This window comes from Schistocerca cancellata, chromosome 4, assembly GCF_023864275.1.
Source record: "Schistocerca cancellata isolate TAMUIC-IGC-003103 chromosome 4, iqSchCanc2.1, whole genome shotgun sequence".
Lineage (NCBI taxonomy): Eukaryota > Metazoa > Arthropoda > Insecta > Orthoptera > Acrididae > Schistocerca > Schistocerca cancellata.
Genome location: NC_064629.1, coordinates 70,748,856 through 70,771,010, shown reverse-complemented (window position 1 = coordinate 70,771,010; position 22,155 = coordinate 70,748,856). Strand labels below are relative to the sequence as shown.

At 43.2% G+C, this 22,155-nt stretch overlaps 1 protein-coding gene across 1 annotated transcript in view; it reads right to left on the bottom strand.

Moving 5' to 3' along the window:
* Positions 1 to 22,155, bottom strand: part of LOC126183908 (glycoprotein 3-alpha-L-fucosyltransferase A-like) — a 306,953-nt gene that overhangs the window by 107,689 nt on the left and 177,109 nt on the right. The window contains exon 5 of the mRNA XM_049926252.1: positions 3,072 to 3,502. Within this exon, the coding sequence (XP_049782209.1) occupies positions 3,072 to 3,502 (431 nt within the window). The remainder of the gene's footprint in view (positions 1 to 3,071; positions 3,503 to 22,155) is intronic.

Here is a 22,155-nt window from a genome sequence, read left to right as displayed (position 1 = left end):
AACTGTGTCTTGACATGTCTTCTGGTCTTGAAATGGTGGTTTTCTGAGTATGGAATTTGTGTGCCTTGTTTTACGTCCATCACGACAACGAACCCTGATTGACTGCGTCACTTCTTTCAAGGTGATGCTTCCGTAAATTTTCGTTGCAGTAATTTTTTTGGGAAGATGTTTAAAGAAAAAAAGAAGAAAGAATGTATAATTAATCGTTTTTCAGTTGTAAATTATAATTTCTCGTTTTGTTTCTCAGCTCCAACTATTAACGTACAAAACAAGTGTCGACCGGACACACTCGAACAATCATGTTACACACTTCGTCGATCACTGAAACAACTTCTGTACTTGTTTCATTATTTTACTCGTAATACTTGCATCTTTCGTGGACCCTCGACCCTCTGTCCAAAATGTTAATTTTATCAATTCTTCGCGAGCACTCCCATGACATCCACCCTACCTACGTTCTACGCTCTGAGCACGTGAACACCACAGAGCAACAAAACAGACGCCTTTCATGTGACTGTCAGACGAGGGCAATACTTTTCTGAGCAATTCCTTTTCTTAACGGTACTTTTATTGTCAAACAGTTACATCAAAGGGGCACGGAATTCAGGTGCAAGTTCACATATTCATTCACATATAAGGACTTTTGATCGTCTGTGCGTTACTAAAAAAGTGAGATGACATTAGAGCTGTCTGAGGTTACGGTCACCTTACAGTGTTATTTACACGAGTTCGACGTGCATGTAAATAACACAAATCTACGTATCATGTCATTGAAAACAGCCATTGATCCTATTACCATGAAATAGGTCACAGCCCTACAAGAACTTTGTTATTTTTAACCTATCACTATGCCATTATCGGTCTAGCATATGGCAATTCCAACTGAACTGCAACTAACATTCAAAAATTACGTGATTTTGCGAAATAAATGGAATTAAAGAACTAAATCTAGAAATTAATATGTAAATTTTCAGTCCATTTTAGGGCTGCCTCTGTCACTCCCAAGAAACTTTCTAGATTTTCGGGTTAAGCTCGTCTACTACAGTTTGTTACAATGTATCTGACGGTCTGATGTTCATTACCACAGAGGCCTTTCGCCATCGGTGGAGGCTTTCTGCACAAACGCTATTGCGTGTACGAGACCTGTTAATTGTTTTCGAAGCACGCCGTGGTAATTCCATGCCGGCTGGTCTTGCACGAGGTATTGTGAGGGCCCGATATTCCTGATGGGCAATATTATTCAGTGTTTCCGAGCACTTTCTGCTCAAGGTGAAATCCACTGCTTGCATTGATTCTGCCAGTATGATAGGTGGCTGTCTGCATTTTAATCACTCTTTCTAAGTGCAGGTATACAACAGTGGTTTGGGAGCTGAGTAATTTTAATTAATTTTTCATACTCCTTGAAAAGTGAATTCTATCTTCGAATATAGCGGCGCAATGTACCCTAGGGGTGGTAACCAGTGAACACGAGTAGTGCTAATGCAATCTGTTATTGTCCACATTGCTGCATTTAGCTAAACATGGATGTTTCTCACATGTGAACTACACTGAGGTGACAAAAGTGATGGGGTGCCTCAAGAAGTCCCCTGCAGAAATATTGGAACATGTTGCCTCTGTAGCCGTCCATAATAGCGAAAGTGTTGCTGGTGCAGGATTTTGTGCACGAACTGACATCTCGATTATGTTCGCATAAATGTTCGATCGGATTCATATCAGACAATCTGGGTGACCAGACCATTCGCTCGAATTTGCAAGAATGTTCTTCAAACCAATCGCAAACAATTGTGGCCTGATGACACAGCGTATTGTCATCCTTAAAAATTCTATTGTTCTTGTGAACATGAAGTCCATGAATGGCTGCAAATGACGAACATCCAGAGGACCCAGTCCATTACATGTAAACACAGCCCCACTGTGAAGCCACTGCCAGTTTGCACAGTGCTTTGTTGACAACGTGGGTCCATGACTTCGTGGGGTCTGCACCACACTCGAACCCTACCAGCAGCTCTTACAGACAGAAATCTGGACTTATCTGACCAAGCTACGATTTTCCACTCGCCTAGACTACAGGAAATACGGCAACGAACCCAGGAGAGGCATTGCAGGCGATGTCTTGCTGTTAGCATAGGAACTCACGTCAGTCGTCAGCTGCCACAGCCAATTAACGTCAAATTTCGCGACGCTGTCCTAACGGATGCGTTCGCCGTACGTTACACATTGATTTCAGAGGTTATTTCACGCAATGTTGTTTGTCTGTTAGCACTGACAACTCTACGCGAACGTCGCTGTTACCGGTCGTTAAGTCAAGGCCATCGTCCACTGATCTGTACGTGGTGAGAGGTAATGCCTGAAGTTTGGTATTCTCGACATACTTTTGACACTATGGGTCTCGAAATACTGAATTCTCTAACGATTTCCGAAATGGAATGTCTCATGTGTTTAGGTCCAACTACCACTCCGCATTCAAAGTCTGTTAATTCCTGTCATGAGGCCATAATCACGTCAGAAATCTTTTTACATGAGTCACCCGAATACAATTCAGAGTTCCACCAGTGCACCGCCCTTTTATACCTTCTGTACGTGATACTACCGCCATCTGTATATGTGCCTATCGCTGTCCCATGACTTTTGTCACATCAGTGTATTCAGCAGCATAGTACACGAGTCCAAAGGAAGAACATCGTTGTGTTGTAGCACGTGCACTCCATGACGTACCACCATCTTGTGTATGACGTTATTGCACGATCTCAGCTTTATTTCTATGCCATTAGGTGGCATCAATGCGTGACAATGCCACATAAGCCGAAATTGCAATAGCACAATCAGAACAGTTAGAGGCAAAAGTGGAAAATGACATAATTTAAAGAATCTGTAGAGGCTGGGGACCCGTTTTCCGATAAATTAGTAGCCAGTAGTGTAAGGAGTACTTTGGAATGTTAGTTTCTTGTGTATATAATCTGCCCCAATACCCATATTAAGTTACGCTTTCATGTCTCTGTCACTAGACAGGGATTTAACTTCATAAAGGCAGAGAAATAAAAAATAATTGAATGTTTCTAACAGTAACTTACATAAGTCCATTGACGTAGAACTTTTCCGTAATGTAGTCTTTACAGTTCGAGTTCTCGAATGCCAAGTAGAATTTGTAGTCCCTGTCGAGCATTTCGAGACATTTGTTGGCATTGGAGCGCGGGCACTTCTTGGTCCCGCACGCGCCGTAGATGTCGACCTGGATGTGCTTCTGCAGCTCGTGCGCGTACTGCAGCCTCTTGTTGCGCGCCCCGCAGTTGGAGACGAACCAAGCCACCTTCTTGGTCTTGTTGGCGGCGTAGTTGAAGTCGGCCTGCGGTTTCTGGCGCACGCGGTCGTCGTAGTAGGCCCAGCGCTCGTACGGCGCCACGATGTCGCTGTCGCGCCGGTACGTCGCCGTCCAGTTGAACACGTCGTTGTGCTTCACGTGCTGCGTGTGGTACGGGCACTCCAAGAAGTACAGGATCCACACCTGCAAGCCACCCACATAACACAGTTCATCGCTGTACACTAAAAAAAGTTACATATGCGCACTTCTGGAATTTCCCTACGCTTTCACATTTTTTTTAAAAAAATTATTGATACATCAAATGCTAGCTCCATTCCTTCCTAACATCCATATTTACTTCCTTTAACGCCGCGTTATACAGATTTTTAAACCTTTTTTTACCAATGGCTACTTTCGGCAGCAATCTTTGATAGATCGAATTCCTAGCACGCCAGTGGTTCCATAACGGAACCATGAGATTTATTTGCAACTGTTGGGCACTAGTGGTCACCTCCAGAACTCGGTGTGCAATAGGACACATTTCCCGCCTTTAATGGCTTAGAAATAACAGCTATAGCTTAGGTTTCTCGCACATGTCCGAAAGAACAGCCACCACGCGAAATCTCCAGCTGTGATACATATCACGTAAATTGGAGATGGAGGGGGGAGACAGAAAAGGAAAGGGAATTAACTAATGATAGCAGCTGCATCGGGACTTTATGTAGAATCAACGTCGACGAGTGAAAATGTGTGCCGGACATGGACTCGAACTCGGGATCTCCTGTTTATTAGGCACTAGCGTTAACCACTGCACCACCTGGACACAGCGTTAACCGCAAATGCGCGGACTATCTTGACCGCTCCCTTGCTGTTTCAGATACCCAACTAACGCCACCTATCCACAGCCCCCGTCTATATCCTCTAGGCTCGCTAATGTTAGATTCCCACTGGAGGTCGAACGTAGATGTGCATCCAAGCTGAAGGTTGTGGTTAATTGCCCATCAAGGCGAATCAACTATATGATCGCGTGAATACACACTGGAAAGCCAAAGAAAATGTTACACCTGCCTAATATTGTACAGGGCTCCCGAGAGCGTCCATAAATTCGTAAGAGTACTAGGGGGTGGAGAACTCTTCTGAACAGCACGTTGCAAGGCATCCCATAGACGCTCAATAATGTTCATGTCCGGGGGATTTGATGACCAGCGAAGTGTTTAAACTCAGAAGAGTGTTCCTGAAGCCACTCTGTAGCAATTCTGGTCGTGTGAGGTGACGTAATGTCCCTCTGGAATTCCGGAAGTCCGTCGGAATGCACAATGGACACGAATGGATATAGGTGATCAGACAGGATGCTTGCGTACGTGCAACCGTAAGAGTCGTATCTAGACGTACCAGGGGTCCCATATCACTCCTGCTGCACACGCCCCACACCATTACAGGGCTCCCACCAGCTTGAACAGTCCCCTGCTGACATGCAGGTTCCATGGATTCACCTCGGAGATGCTATGTCCCATCGCTCGTGCGCCGATTATAACACCACGTTCGGACACACTTAAATCTTGATAAGCTGCTACTGTAGCAGCAATAACCGATCTAACAACTGCACCAGACACTTCTTGTCTTATGTAGGTGTTGCCGACCACAGCGCCGTATACTGCCTGTTTACATATCTCTGCATTTGAATGTGCATGCCCATACCAGTTTCTTTTGCGCTTCCAAAAGGAGAGACACAACGTGTTTATAAAACTGATTCGCCTCAATGGGCAATGAATCCACAACCTTTAGCGCAGATACACATTTACGTTCGACCTCCAACGGGAATCTAAAATTAGCGAGCATGGAGGACGTCGACGGGGGCTACGCACAGGTGGTGCGAGATGGGAATGTGAGTCGCCTGGGGAACGTGCAAAGGTCCGCACTGTGTCCGGGTGGCGCGGTCGTTAACGCAATTGCCTAGTAAGCAGGAGATCCCGGGTTCGAGTTCAGGTCTGCTAGACATTTTCGCTCGTTGCCGCTGATTACGCAAAAAGTTCCAATGAAACTGATTTCATTAGCTCCTTCCCTTTCCTTTCTCTCCCCTCCACCTTCGATTTACATAAACAAGATTATCATTTGTGGTTTCAGACTGTAGCCACTGTCAAGAAACGGTGGAATCATCTCTTCCTCTCAAAAGTAGATTTATGGAATCTGCATGCTGCTGACTTGATCAGTGACATGCCCTCTAAGCTACTGGATTACCGAGTGATGAGAAGACAGTAAACTCCGATAGTGATAATCAAACAGATGTGATTGCACCATGTAATGTGGCATGTCGTAAATGTGGCTATTGTCAGTGTTGACATAATCTCTGAGAAATTAGTGAAGAAGACAGAATGGCTTTGAAGTAGTTTATAGTTTCTGTCATTGTAGGCCATAAGAGCCGTCCATGTTTTCGGCAACAACAGGAGCAAATGAGCTTTAGGCATTATCTCCTATAGAGCATGCGCTACAGAAACTAAACTGATAAATGACATGAAACAGTAACATGCCTGCAAAGGGAACATTTGGAAATTAAGCATTCGGTAGCACAGCGAGACACTGCCATCGTACTAAGTGGATGTACCTAACATGTGATGCTGGACTCCTCAGGTGTCATACTGAGAAAAAATGGTTCAAATGGCTCTGAGCACTATGGGACTCAACATCTGAGGTCATCAGTCCCCTAGAACTGAGAACTACTTAAACCTAACTAACCTAAGGACATCACACACATCCACGCCCGAGGGAGGATCCGAACCAGCGACCGGAGCTGTCACGCGGCTCCAAACTGAAGCGCCTAGAACCGCACGGCCACAATCATGCTGAGAACTGAAACTTCCTGGCAGATTAAAACTGTGTGCCGGACCGAGACTCGAACTCGGACCTTTGCCTTTCGCGGGCAAGTGCTCTTCGCAGGAGAGCTTCTGTAAAGTTCGGAAGGTAGAGACGAGGTACAGGAAGAAGTAAGGCTGTGAGGACGGGGCGTGAGTCGTGCTTGGGTAGCTCAGTTGAAGCCGGCACGGTAGCTCAGTGTGTTCGGTCAGAGGACCAGTTGCCTTCAGCAATAAAAAACTGAGTTTATGGATCAACAAAGAACTGAAACGGGTGTCTTTTGACGTCCGCCCAGAGCAGATACAACGAACGAAAACGAACAAAATGAGATTAAAAAAAAGTTGATAGAGCACTTGCCTGCGAAAGGCAAAGGTCCCGAGTTCGAGTCTCGGTCTGGCACACAGTTTTAATCTGCCAGGAAGTTTCATATCAGTGCACACTCCGCTGCAGAGTGAAAATCTCATTCTGGAATACTGAGAACTGTTTTGCAGACTGCAGCAAGAAGTAAACAACGCGTGCGTTACCAGCAGTTTCGCTGTGAAACAACATGCAACAAAAGCGCCGTAAAACACACTTTTCTTAAAGTATCTGTGCTGGTGCTAATTTAACATTCACTTGATATGACCTTTGTTAAGAAAAAAGTAATTTTTATAAAGATTTTATTTCTGGTAAACAAAGGGTTAAAATAAACTGTATTATACGCTTACTAAATGCTTTAATCCAAACTAGAAGAAATGATGAATCAGCCTATTTCCAGAAACAAGTAACTTTCGAGGCATGAGATATTTTACTTATTTTGAAAATATTCAGAACTCTGAGATCTAAGCTGCCTTGCTGTCCATGTTTATCGCTCATTATGAGTACTGAGGTCCGCTTAGTATGCAAACAGAAATATTCATTTTTTTACCCAAACATGTTTCAGCAAACTTGTGTCATCATTTGAGAGTATTTTATTCAAGTCTCTAAAATGTAAACACATTTTAAATAATAACTGTTGAAAAATGGATTACAGGACTAAATACATTTTAAGTCTACTGCGACAACTACCTTATAATTGCCAATGTTAAGCTCTGTATGACATATTTTGTATTATTATTAGTAGTAGTATGTGGGGTTTGTAGCACAATTTTGATATCAAATTGATATGCAAATTAGGTAAATTGATCAATTAATCATCCCCACCCCCCACCCACCCCCGCCTACCCTCGCCCCCGACCATGCCCACCCCTGCCCCCAGATGACATCACGTGTTTTTCTAAGCTGCACGTGTGCACCAGCCACCTCATCCCCTCCCCCTCCCCCACACCTACCATAATGGCTGGAATTTCGAATTTTGTCGAGAATTTCGTTGTCCCAGGACTGTGCTGGATAGGATGGACGTATACCTTTATTTAGACAATTTGAGGCAGTGCCTCCATCTGGTGTGTTCACCATGGGGTCCCGAGTCCCACTGACCTAGTATACAGCACTGCCACCAGCAATGCCGTTGTCCCACCCATGACATAATCCAAGATGGCGGTCTGGAGGGGAAAAGTGGCGGGAAAAGGACTCAGTCTGTTCTGGGCTGCTGGAGAGAGGAAGGAGTGTCCTTTATTTATATTTGGAACAGTTTGTTTAGGGACAGATTTCCAGTAGTTTATTTATTACCTTAGTACAAAACACTTGCCCTGATGTGCTTGGGGTCACAATACACAGTTTACAGACCTGGAAACTACGCGTAAATCACCGAAATAATGCAGTACACTGATGTATAGACACAAAGACAACTCGTAAATTACCGAAATAACGCATTGCACAGCCAACAGACATGTTCAAAAAATAATGCGGTACACTGATGTGCAGACACGTTCACTATGTATAAAATTATCCATATAATGCATATATAATGCTCTCCAAACACGTTCACAATGCTTAAACAGCCAACATAATGCAGTGCACAAACACTCATATAAGTATGAATAGGGGGTCGCAACACTTTCAACTACCTAGTTTCAAATACTTTTCAAGGTCATCCAACCACCCACTTCCATACCCAAAATAAATGTACATAGATCGTTGCATATAGGAAATGTCTTAGGGTTTCGGCTAGGTTAGCAAATAAGACAGTTATATAATGTCATACAAAATAATGATTAACTTTTGCATATAGATTTACACACAGAAAACAACTCTTTCTTTATTTTTGTTAGGTATAGTTTTAGTAACGCCCAATTTAATTTTTAACTTATAACTTAAGTCCACATCTAAATAATCTATTTCTTTCTCCAACCAGTTAATTGATAAATACAGAGAAGGTATATTCTCAAATTCGAATACATATATAATTTTCTTCCTGTAAAATACTTGTTTTATGGCTTTAACTGTTAGCTCAGTTCCTTCCTGCAGCTCTTCCAGCCGAGAGCCTTCAAGGATTTTAGTTTTTCCTCATATCTCCTCAATGACGATACTGTTAAAGCATTCCACATCTTCCTGTGTGTATGTCGACAATTCTTCTGCTCTACATTCTTGCGGGATTCCTGTATAGAACTTAAAGTTCACAACTTTTGCAAACGAGTGTCCATTAAATGCAGTTATTTCATTAATTTTAAACTGAGCAAATGGCAATTCTGTTGCTAGGTGGACAACATCCAGCTCGCCACACTTACGTAGAATATAATCATCCTTTTTAAGCCGATCCAAATGGGAACAAAGCTTAATAAACACATTTTTCATGTATCCCTTAATAAAGTAAATGTTCTTGATTCCACTGATTTCCGTCAGTACTCCATCACGTGACCAGTTTCCATTGCTGTTTACTGTAAATGCCAATATTTTGTATTCCTCCTTCGTAGATAGATTTTTCCATACACTGTGTTTGAAGCCGTATGTAAACCTCGCCTGCACATCCGCAATAACCTCTTCCTTTTCCATTTGCAGCTTATATTCTTCATTTATGGCAGTTGTCTTCTCTGTATACTCTAGTTCTCTTTTCTATAGTTCGATGTCTTTCATTTCCAGTTTCTTTTTCCGTGCACAAAACACATTAACTGTACTTAAAGATGTAATTTCTTCAGTGGGAAATGGTTGACATCTGTGTGATACATTTACTCTTTTTCTTAGGAGTTGAGGAATGACGTTGGTTGTGTCAACCAATCCCAATTCTGCAATATTTATATGGGCAGGTATTGTGGAGAACAGTGTTCCAGACTGAGAAAAATAAGCTTCTCCTGCTTTAACATAACTCTTTTGTATAATACTTATATTGCCTTTATTGGAGTCATAGTTAAAATTCTCCACGTAGTTTATAGGTAGATAATTAAAACTGTATGCAGTCAGAACATAGCTGATAAACTTTTCTCTGTCTGGAGTATCTGGAAGACTTATTTGTAAATCTGTCAATTTTTGGGTATTCTTATTAAATGGTTCAAATGGGTCTAAGCACTATGGGACTCAACATCTGAGGTCATCAGTCCCCTAGAACTTAGAACTACTTAAACCTAACTAACCTAAGGACATCACACACATCCATGCTCGAGGCAGGATTCGAACCTGCGACCGTAGCGGTCTCGCGGTTCGAGACTGAAGCGCCTAGAACCGCTCAGCCACACCGGCCGGCCGTATTCTTATTACCCCAGTAAACAAACTGTAGAACATTATTAAACGCAAGAGTTATTCTGTATGTTATCTGTTAATTCCCGCCACACGGAAGAAAGTGGCACAGAGTAAAGTGTAGCACATTGTAAATACTGTTTATTGCTGTCTAATACACATATACAAACACTCGTGCACAGGCTCGAATACTTGATCCATTCTGTAGTTGTATATTGTAGCCTCCAATTTGGTAATGCCATGCTGCTTAGCCAAGGAAGACCTAAAATTTTCTCACAGTCGCATGTCTGGGCACCTTATAAAGTCGATAACGTGGTTACCAATATCTTTCTTGTGCACTGCATTATTTTGGCTGTTTAAGCATTGTGAACGTGTTTGGAGAGCGTTATACAAGCATTACATTGATAATTTTATGTGTAGTGAAGGTTTGTGCACATTAGTGTGCTGCATTATTTTGTGAATATGTCTGTAGGCTGTGAAATGCATTATTTCAGTAATTTACGAGTTGTTTTCGTGTGTGTACATCAGTGTACTGCATTATTTCGGTGATTTACGAGCAGTTTCCAGGCCTGTAAACTGTATATTGTGACCCCAAGTACATCAGGGCGAGTGTTTTATATCAGTGTAATAAATAAACAACGTGAAATCTGCCCCTAAATAAAGTGTTCCAAAAATAAATGAAGGACACTCGTTCCTCTCTCCAGCAGCCCAGAACAGACTGAGTTCCTTTCCCCTCCACAGCGCCATATTGTATCATATCATGAGAGGGACGACAGTGCCGTCTGATGGCAGTGCTGTATACTAGGTCAGTTGGACTCCAGACCCCATGGTGAACACATCGGATGGAGGCACTGCCTCAAATTGTTTAAATAAAGACTGTTTAAATAAAGATATACGTCCATACTCTCCAGCACAGCCCTGGGACAACGAAATTCCCGCCAAAATTCGAACTTCCCGCAAAAATTCGTAATTCCCACCAATAGGGTAGGTTGAGGGGAGGGGTGGGGGTGGGGGGAGGGGGATGAAAAGGCTGAGGCACACGAGCAGCTGAGAAAAACACGTGACGTCATCTGGAGGCGGGGTTGGGTGCGGTCGGGGGCGGCGGTGTGCAGGGGTGGGCGTGTGTGATTAATCGATCAATTTCATTAATTGGCATATCAATTTGATATCAAGATTGCGCTACATACCCCACTATACTACTGCTATTATTTACCTTGCCATCTGCAACGAAATGTGGTTAGTGAATTAAAAAATAATTTCCTTATAAACGTAATTTTGCTGCGGAAAATATTTCGCTACTACTTGTTGCGATTACTTACAACTTCAGAACCAAATGATGACGATTATTGCTCGCCCCTATTGATTATATTTGGCTGTGTACACATTCTATTTGCTGTGGTGCAGTTAAAATTGTATCCTGCATCATCCATTCTGTGAGGTTGGTACTAAGTGCTAAATATCCACAATTTAATTAGGCATAAGGTGGATGCCACACATACTGGAGTAATAAATTACCACGATAACGACGCATAGACCGTTGCATATTCTTGAACGATCGTTGAACCAAGACATCAGGTTCAATGTAGTATGAACGGTGGGTAACGTATTCGTACAGTAGTACACGTTGCCGTACACTTTATCAGGCGCTGTCTAACTACAGTTTTTGCGTGTATAATTATCCATGCAGAAATACAGTAGACTGGTTATGTACGACAGGGTTCTATCCAGTTTTCTGCGCCTCGTACGACGTTAGCCAAGCTAAACGTTTAATGAGCGAGCGATGGATTGGTGAGAATGTCCTGTAGCACGATCTCCACTTTTACCCGACATTAAAGATTTGAAATTTTGGCTATGGCGACGTTTACAATCGATGGTACAGGCCAAATCCATAGACAACGTGTACACGTTGCCGAGTGCGTGTCCCACACATCTCAGCAAATCTGAAGGCAGCCAGGTGTGTTAACACAATTTTGTGATTATTTGAGGAAGAGTGTTGAAAGATACGAGTACGTAAAAAGTGATGGTAACCATATGAACATCTTCTACAGTGCCATGAGATAGATGGCTCAAATCTCAACAAGTTTCGTTTCCGCACATATATTTATAGGACTTATTTCCTAGTTTTGCCCAGTACCATCTCCCTGTAAGAATAAGGTCACTTTTTAAACAAAACATCCTGTGTACGGGTCAGAACCTTGAACTATAGAATGCATGAAAAATTATTCTGACATAAAAAATACCCTCGCGAGACGAACTACTGCCGTTACCGTATGAAGAATTTTATACTTAATGTGAAGTTCCACTTTCTGGCCTAGACGAGCAAATGGAACCGACCGAGCGCCGTGTCATCCTCTGCCAGTGGTTTCATCAGGATGCGGTTATATTTAATAGAGTTCCTGAATCCACTCTAGCCGACCATATTCACGGTTGCCTAAAATAAAATGTATTCTTCCCCACTATCCTTCAGTTTCATTTGCTGAACCTTGTCCGTCCTCTGTGTCTGACTAATAGGAACCTTATTAATTAACCATCGTTCTTACGTCACCGTTAACAGTTCCAGTTCCATTGCAAGGCTTGGCCGCATTTCCACTCCATATTTCCTTGCACTGTTGATTTTCCAAAATTAGTACCTGCAGCCCACTGAATCATTTATGCTAATGCCATGGTATTAACAAATTTATACTTTTGCTCTTCCTGTAGTAAAAACATCCAAAAATTTCTGCCATTTGTCGTAAGTTAGATTCGTAGAAATCCATTTTGCGTTCTCCAACCCTTGCTTTACAGCGCTCCTCTCTGCGCTTCTACGTGTTTCATGTCCTTCTACAACAAAATTTTAACAACCTCTTTCCCACAATCACAATATATATGAAAAAAACCCCTCCCGAACAGGCCATGAAGGCCCAAAGGTACTGACTGGCCGCCATGTCATCCTCAGCTCATAGGCGTCACTAGTTGCGGATATGGAGAGGCACGTGGCCAGCACACCGCTCTCCCGGCCGTATGTCAATTTTCGAGACCGCAGCCGCTAATTCTCAATCGAGTAGCTCCTCAGTTTGCCTCACAAGGGCTGAGTGCACCCCGCTTGCCAACAGAGCGCTTGGCAGGCCTGTTGGTCACCCATCCAAGTGCTAGCCCAGCCCGACAGCGCTTAACTCGGTGATCTGAACAATATATATGAAGGCATCTACTGTTTTTGTCAAATATACTGGCCCCCTCCTCACTTTGCTCACTTCAAGAGTCCCCTCCTATAATTTGCGTTCGCAGAATCTCACCGCTCATGTCAATACTATCATCATGGCTCTGCGTTCCGTCTCTTCATCCGAGTGTTTCCTCTTTCACACCCCTACCATATGTTGCAGTTTACTAAGCCCTACACAGTCGTGTGTAATGACTGTCTGTTAAATTTCCTAAGACGGCATAACAACGAACTGAACTTGCATGCATAATACGTGACAGGCACCACGCACAAAAGGAAGATTGAACCCTCGCGATTTTCACTTATTTTGTGCGCGAAATACAAAGAGGCTACTGATAGTGAACGGAATGTAAAAAAAATGAGTATCACAAAATGACCTTTTCAAACTAGAAACGTGGAAAGCATAAGCCTTTCAAAAAAGTCGAAAGCTGGCAAAACATGCACTGAAGAAAGAAAGTAGATTCACAGAGAGTGAATGCAACAATACTTGGCGTAAGTTAAAGTTCAAGAAAAGGCGCGGCTGAAATAACGTGTGCCACAGTTAGCAGAAAAGAAAAAAAACACATTTAAACGCGTGGAAAACAGTTTTCTGACAAATATATTTATTTATTTGCTTTCTGTTTATAAAGCATCGTCGGTAATGTATGCAACGTTTCCCATTCTAAAGTTTCATAAATGCTTGAAGTGTTTTACTGCGATAGTTAACAAGCACGACATCGCTGTATTCTTCTTTATAAACTATCCAGTTCCATTAAAAATAAGTTATTGTTCATGTGTTAAAAAAAATTGCACAAGTGCTTCAAGGTCTCGGTAGACAGGAAGTTTCCAGTACGGACTAAAATATTCTGCTCTTTGCATACTGTCACTTATAGAAGACTTCGATTCGATACCGGTATGATCTATGAAAAATGTGACGTATTTGAGTTACACGGAAGTCTATGTATATATGAAGTTCATTACTGTAAATTCTGCGATGCTGAATATACTCATACATTATAGTTCACGAATTTGAGCGATAACTGAGTGTCTGAGCATAGAGGCGTGTGTCATATTGAACATGGCGCAGAAAAGTTCGTACCAAATACGGCCACGTGGCATTTCATCTCTTGATTACACGTTCGTAGTTTGCTATTATTCTAAGATTCATTTGTGTGTGGTATAGATTCCGACTTTTCACACACAGTATGTGAAATTCGTTATTTAGACGCTCGACCATGAGCGTCAATAGTTGCTGATACAAGACACCTTTCGTAGACCACGAAATTTTGTTTGTCTGTCAGTTTCCATGCTGCTTCGCCGCGTATCACGGGCGCAGTGCTGTCATGATTAAGGCACTCAACTCATGTTCAGAACAGTGAGGTTAAAATCCCCGAACCCATCGAGATGATCCCAGGATGATTTGTTATGGAAGTAAGGAGGAAAGTTGTTGGTATGCCACAAAGATAACGCCGATGTCAATGAAATTTTGTTGTTTTTGTGGTTGTTAATGTTGCGCAATAACGTAAGTAAGGTACCAACATGAGCAGTAGAATATTTGTGTTTGTATTTTAAGTTTTTAATTTTTGAGGTAGTGTTGTGTGCGTTCGCTTCAAATGGTTAAACCAGTCATCAAACTGAAATAAATTCACAGTTGGCGAAAGTTCATAACGAGTCTACTCTTTTGCTTTTAATATTTAAGAAATGGGCCACTGAATTCAAATGTGTTCGTACTTCTCTAGAGATGACGGACGTGAAGGAGCCCCAAAATACGAACATAGGCGAAAACACGAAAAATGTTCGCAATACGGAAACACATACATCTCGAACATTTTGAAAGTCATACACTAAAACTATTCTGCAGTTGGAATAGAAACTTGATGTAGAAAATTGCGCAAAATGTAATTAACATGAGTATAAGCAAATTTAGTTAGTATGAAAGCCATCTCTCTGCCGGCAGATAATTTTCCCCTACTCTCGTGGCTCTGTCATAATGATGTGCTTGCTAACTTTCTGCAGCTGAGAGCCCTGGTCTGTGGGGAAAACAGTGCGCACAACGGATCATCTGGAAAGGCTCTGACACGAATATTCATAGCTGCAATCATGAGAAGCAAGTTGTACTCAGCTTGTATTGGTCTAAAGTACCTGCCGCAGTGAACACCATCTAACGGACGTCTGTGTTGCTACCAAGAAGGAGAGGATACAACGCAGAAGACACGAAACAGATGGCAACGTCATCAATGTTCTTAATTGTCAGCTTTCTCTGTTGGCTGCTCCCGCAACATTTAGCTGAGTAGTTGGTCGATGAGTAGATCTAACTGGTTCATGAACAATAAACTGCTCCGAGAATAAAATTTTCACCCTGTAGTAGAGTGTAGGCTTTAATAAAACTACAGGCTGACAATTACTGAACTATATGAATTGAAATCATCATCACTTTTGAATGGTTTGTGTTAGGACGTTCAAAGTGCACGACTCGCCGCGGGGCTTCATGGGAATTAGTATGCGCATTGTTGTTTGGTTTAGCGAGGAAACCGAGCGAGGTGGCGCAGTTGTTAGCACACTGGACTCGCATTCGGGAGGACGAAGGTTCAATCCCGCGTCCGGCCATCCTGATTTAGGTTTTCCGTGATTTCCCTAAATCGCTCCAGGCAAATGCCGAGATGGTTCCTTTGAAAGGGCACAGCCGGCTTCCTTCCCCGTCCTTCTCTAATCCGATGAGACCGACGACCTCGCAGTTTGGTCTCTTCCCCCAAACAACCCAACCCTTAGCGACGAAGCCGACTTTCATTTGGATGGTTTCGTCAATAAGCAAATCTGGCGCATTTGGGACACTGTGAAACCGCATTTCGCGGTCGATAAGTCTCTTCACCCTCGACGAGTGACTGTGTGGTGTGCAGTGTCCAGTCACGGAATAATCGGTCCTATATTCCTTGATGGCACGATGACTACCGAACGGTACGTGAAGGTTTTGGAAGATGATTTCATCCCCATTATCCAAAGTGACCCTGACTGCGACAAGGTGTGGTTCATGCAAGACGGAGCTCAACCTCATCGAAGCAGGAGAGTGTCTGATGTCCTGGAGGAGCACGTTGGGGACCGCTTTCTGTACCCAGAGACTACTGGCATGGGCCTCGATTGGCCGCCGTTGTCTCCAGATCTGAACACATGCGACTCTTTTTGTGGGACTATATTAAAGACAAGGTGTAAAGCAGTAACCCCAAAAGCATTGCTGCGCTGAAAAAAAGCCATTCAGGAGGTCATCGACAGCATCGATGTTCCGACACTTCGACGGGCATGCAGAATTTCGCTATTCGTCTGTGCCACATCATCGCCAATGATGGCAGGCATATCGAACATGTCATAACGTAAATCCGAATATCTGTAATGACTTTTACATGTTGAATAAAGTTTGCGCACGCTGCAGTTTGTCACTAATGTACTGTTCTTTTCATACAGTTCAATAATTGTCACCCTGTAATTGAGAGTCTAAGGCCAGGTATAGGAGAGCATCAGTGGAATTTGTTGTGTAGGAAGGAATTATTGGCAGACGGTAGCTTTGATTCTAATTATGACACGTGTCTGGCTGTTTGAGACTGTAAGAGCAAATCCCGAGAATAGTAATTCGTCAAAGAGTAGCAAGGAAGTGTTCCGTTATCGACGCAGGCTTCATGGCTTGCAGTTTGGTGGAAGAGGCATTTTGTGTTGGAATAAATGACTGAAATTCTCTCGATCTCGTAGACGATAAGTCGAGTAGAACGACGCGTGTGGCACCTCATCCAAGTTGCACCGCAAGATGTAAGGCTCGTAGCAAGCTGTATTTTAAGGATTGTTGAGGCAGGGAAGACTGACCTGTGTGGAGTTATGAAACCTAACTGCATTAAAAAGAATGGAAGATTAGGGTTAAATACCGTAACGACTGTGAGCTCGGATTGGCGACGAAAATCAGCCATGTTGGTTCCCAGGGAACCCTCCTCGTATTTGTCTTGAGATATTTAGGGGTGACAGAACGGGGGCTCAAATATCGGGCCTTACGACTGCCAGTCCAGTGTCTTTGTTCCAACCTAAGTGCGTAACACAAAAGGTCACTTCTCCGAAATCTCGTAATTGTCTCCTATTGCGACACGGAAATTCGGCTCAAAGGTGCAAAAGCGTGGCACCTGCGACGTCAGCCTCCGTCTCGACGACGTTTCAAACATCAAGATGTCGACACATGCAAAAACACAGGCCTTAGCACAGATGTTCATTTGAGGTGTAAGGTGGGTTAATGACGTTACATTGACACCGACTGTGGACGTGTCACAACATGGGATGGTCGTCACTACACCTGCCCCATTCCCCCCACATCCCACAACTTCTCTTGACACCTCTGCAATGGAGGTCAGAACCGCGACACACATCGTTCAAATCCGGCGCTTTTCTTATGGGTTGCAAAAGGAAACATATGAACACATCGCCGCTCAGAACCGACAGCAAAAGGCCTCAGGAAGTGCCATAAAGGGCGTCATTGAAATCACCCTTTGTCTTAGGACGTTCATGTACACACATTTCGCTTTGGGAAAAGTCAGTTCGCTGTGCGACGCGCAACAGCACGATGTTCTTGTCATCCTTTTTACATCGCTGACATCCTCCAGATGATTAACCCCTTCTCTGAGGACATCGTGGGGATACATCCACACTGAACGTTATCTGAACCCTTTGGAGTGTAGTGCGACGGCAATTTTTGCTCAAGTATACGGGGTCAAACCATTAGGGACGCTTCAGAACCACTTGAAGAAATTTGAACGTTGCCCGAAGCAGAAAAGTGTGTTTATGCTTTTTCTACCCTCCTGTGGCATGATCAAGGACGGGGGAGGAGGAGGGAGGGTGTCCCCGCACAGGGACACTTTTGAAGTGCCCAACAAAGGTGCGCGGGTGACACCGAGTTTCTTGCCGAACTGGGGGTCTCAGAGGGACTCTTTGTCATTTTGTTCACACTTGTGTCAATGTCGAATCCCCCATAATCGAGGTACTCAAAAAAATGGTTCAAATGGCTCTGAGGACTATGGGACTTAACATCTTTGGTCATCAGTCCCCTAGAACTTAGAACTACTTAAACCTAACTAACCTAAGGACATCACACAACACCCAGTCATCACGAGGCAGAGAAAATCCCTGACCCCGCCGGGAATCGAACCCGGGAACCCGGGCGCGGGAAGCGAGAACGCTACCGCACGACCACGAGCTGCGGACGATCGTGATACTCAATTAACAATTGTTACTCTATCAATTGGAAATTAAAATGTGTTTCTTTTATACGTTTATTCGTTATTTCCCTTCCGCTTGTCCTTACAAACGTTTCCACGAAGTTTCATTGTCCTACTATCACTCGTTTCCCATTGGTGCCTCTCAAGTAGCGGAAGTTTAATTATAACCGCCCTGTATATTGCTACTGGACAAGTGGAAAGCAACTGCATTCGCAGCACCATTGACAATCATGTGAAAGCGTCTCGTTTCTTGCAGAAGTGTTAAAATGCTTTTCTTCGTAACACTCGGCAGAGAGATGGAGACGGGGGAGCTAAGAAAAAACTTTGGAATTTTAGGTCAAGAGGGCCTTGGTTGGACAATTGTTCTAAAGTTCCTAAAGAAGTCATATCTCTGAGCACATCTTTAGAGCTATGGGTTCGGCTCCACTGCGAGCACCACACGTTTGTTTCTATTCGCGTTACTAATCTATTCCAAATTCTTAATTATCTGCCCATGTTATTTCTCTGACAAACAAAGTTTTCACTGTATTTACTAATACGTTTACTCCTAATTCCAGTCGTTCAGCAGACATGTTAGGGAGCTTATCATGGACTCTTTTTGTCCATTTGCTGACTTTTTGCTTGTGGTAGTCTACTAGAAAGCTTAAGTATTTTTGCGTTTGAAAAGCGTTCTTTTCTTTGCATACACTTTGGGGTCTGGAGAACGTTTACGACACTATCTTCAAAAAACTGTTTTATTAAGACGCCTAGCAATCGCTTTTCCCTCACGTTTGTCGAGACCAGAAAATGAGTAATGGATCACGTTAATAACATTATCTCTGTCAGCAGTTCATCAGTGACAGTTAATACTGAAATTAGTAAATGATTAATAAAGCGACAAGAATGTTCCTGTCAATTCGCTGCATCTCTCTAGAGTAGGTGTTACACACGATGCAGTTAAAACTGATATACGCCATTCGTACACAATATTCTATATACTCTTGTACCCACTCATGAATTATATTCGCCGGCCGGTGTGGCCGTGCGGTTCTAGGCGCTTCAGTCTGGAACCGCGTGACCGCTATGGTCGCAGTTTCGAATCCTGCCTCGGGCATGGATGTGTGTGATGTCCTTAGGTTAGTTAGGTTTAAGTAGTTCTAAGTTCTAGGGGACTGATGACCACAGGTGTTAAGTCCCATAGTGCTCAGAGCCATTTGAACCATTTGATTTGAATCATATTCTCAGGCTTTAGGAGAGGTATGCATCTCTTCATTAGGAGTCACAACAACAACAACAGTTTTATCAAGAAATTAATAAATAATGGCACATCGACACATCACTGTTTTTTAAGAGTTTGTTGAAAATGCTTTGTTTCATGAGATAATCGTTGTTAAAAAGAGAAACCAGGTTACTGAGTATTAGCTATCTGTTATAGACTGCCATGCGCGTCGGAGCTTTACGTGACGGCTACTGCTCCATGTCGGATACGTGTTTAAAGGACTTAGTAATTGTCCCTGCTGTCACCTCTTGTTTGTGAAAATTAATTAACGCAACAGTTCCTCTCTGGAGGACAAACCTGTCACAAGCCTCGGTAGCTTTGTAAATCTCGACGTGGAACACGTTATGCAAGACCACAGAACTTACGCAATAGCGTGTACGAGTTGCAATATTGTTTAGTCTCCTTTGTTGGGGTGGATACACAGACACAGTAACTCTGTCACTGAAGTAATTTACATCCACACGAACGACAGCACAGGTGAAAAGGTTCATTTAAAACCATGTCGAACCTCATAGTCAGGCATTAGTAAAATGTGAAATGTTGCAGCAAAATGATGTAACTATGTGTAATTTATTTACTGAGATAGGGAAAGGGGGCACTAATTTTTGATTGGTGTCAAATGCTCAGGAGATCATTAGAGGTTTCGGTAACTGAATTCGTTTGATATTACACAGAAAGCGTACGGACTGCGTGGTGCAGAATAACTAAACTGCTATTTCATCTGCGTCGATACTCCTGGTAAGTTTCCCTCACGTAATTGTTTCACAGCTTTGTTCGTCACAAGGTAAGAGAGGAAGAAGATAAGCTTATAGAGTTCCGTGGACACTGGTGTTATTAAAATCGAGGTACTAGCGAAGACGGATCTAAATGAAGGTATTAATCGACTGCGCCCTTGGTTAAAGAACCATTCCTGCATTCGTCTAAAGTATTTCAGAAAAATTACGGAAGTTCTAATGTAAGACAGCTAGACAGTGATTTGAAACATATTCGTTCCTAATACAGTGCAGTGTTTCAATGACTGCGTCATCCAGAGCACTCTATATGCAGGATTAACTTAATATGTACCTTCTCTACCTTACAGCATCATTGACGTACAGGGTTTGAGAATTACTCAGCTGGGTATTGGACTAGGGATATTATTTTGCAGTGCTTACGGCCACATTTGGCTAATGAGAAGACACTCAGTGAATTAGTTGGAGATTTGACCACCATTTTGCGCGACGACAGTTGTTAAAAAAACTCATAACGTTTTCTTTTTTGTGTTGACGCCTCCTGTCAAAACTGTTAATGGGAAACTGTATGTCCATCAAGATACACCTAAAATATGCTACAAAATAATTCTTTATTTGTATTTTTTACTGATTATTAATACAGTGTTGTATATACTTAATTTTTTAACTTCTATTAATTCAGAATTATTATACTGCTTTTGGAGTATTTATGATTCATTATGGAAATATTTTGCTATGTAATTGTAACTGTTCATTCTGGCGCTAAGAGTCGTACGGTCGAACACCCCACATTGAAAAAGCATCTGCGTTAGAAATATCCAAATTACTGTGTCGAGTCGTATTATCATTACCACCCGGTGATGGCAGCACAGATCATAATTGCACTGTCTGACAAAAAAAAGTGAAGCAGACGGAGGAAGGAACGAAATGGAACTTCACTGGTTGAGAGGGAATGTGATGTTATTTCAGTGATTACGGAACCGAGGCAGATTTACAAAGCACTAGGAAATACGTAGGTTGGAACTTGAATAATGGCAACACTGCTGTGGAGACACTATGCAACGGCATCTACTGTTGTCGCTGATAGCACCCGTTGTTGACATACCTACCTTACCTCCGAGCAAATGTACTCGCCCGTCCCACGTCACCGGCGTGTGCACACTCGAGGGAAAAACAGTCACTTGTGAGCATGCGGTCTAACGTAACGGTGTCACTATGTTTTCGAAACAGGAACAACGGAGTTGGATCAAGATTGAATGTGCCAGAGTTCGTACAACACGACAGGGTCATCGAGGTCTTCAAGAGGCGTGAGCGGAATCGCCATTGCCGCACAGAACAGTGTTACGTTGGGTAAAAGCCTTCAACGAAGGTCGGCAAAACTGTGGCAGACATGCATCGGACAGGTTGTCCTAGCGCCTCTGAAGAAGAAGTGCATGCTGTTGCCGCGTTAGCGGACCGTGATCGACGCCATACGATTCGTGAGCTCGCCCACGAAACCGGACTAGCACATACCACTGTGCTCCGCGTCATGAAGGAACGCCTGGGCATGCGAAAAACTGCATCACGATGGGTTTCGCATGAATTGACGGAAATGCAGAAATGGATGCGTTACGGCGCTGCTCAGACGCACTTGGAGCGCTATGAACGCGAAGGAGAGGCTTTCTTACGTCTGGATGAGACATGGGCCACATCGTACGAGCCAAAACTGAAACGCCAATCCAACGAATGGTGTTATTATGGGTCGCCGCGAAAGTCGAAAGAGCGTCAGAGCCCCAGTATGGTGAAAGTTATGGTGATTCTCGTGTACAACTGTGATGGTGTTATCCTAACGCATTACGTTCCTCCACGGCAAACTGTCAATGCACGGTATTACTGTTCGTTTTTGGATCATCACCTGCGACCAGTTTTGCGAAAGAAGCGGCGACACTTTCTGAGCAACCACCCATCATTTTGCACGACAGTGGGCGGGCGCATATAGCGCAAGTTGTGGCTGCTCTGTTCGGTCGGTGGGA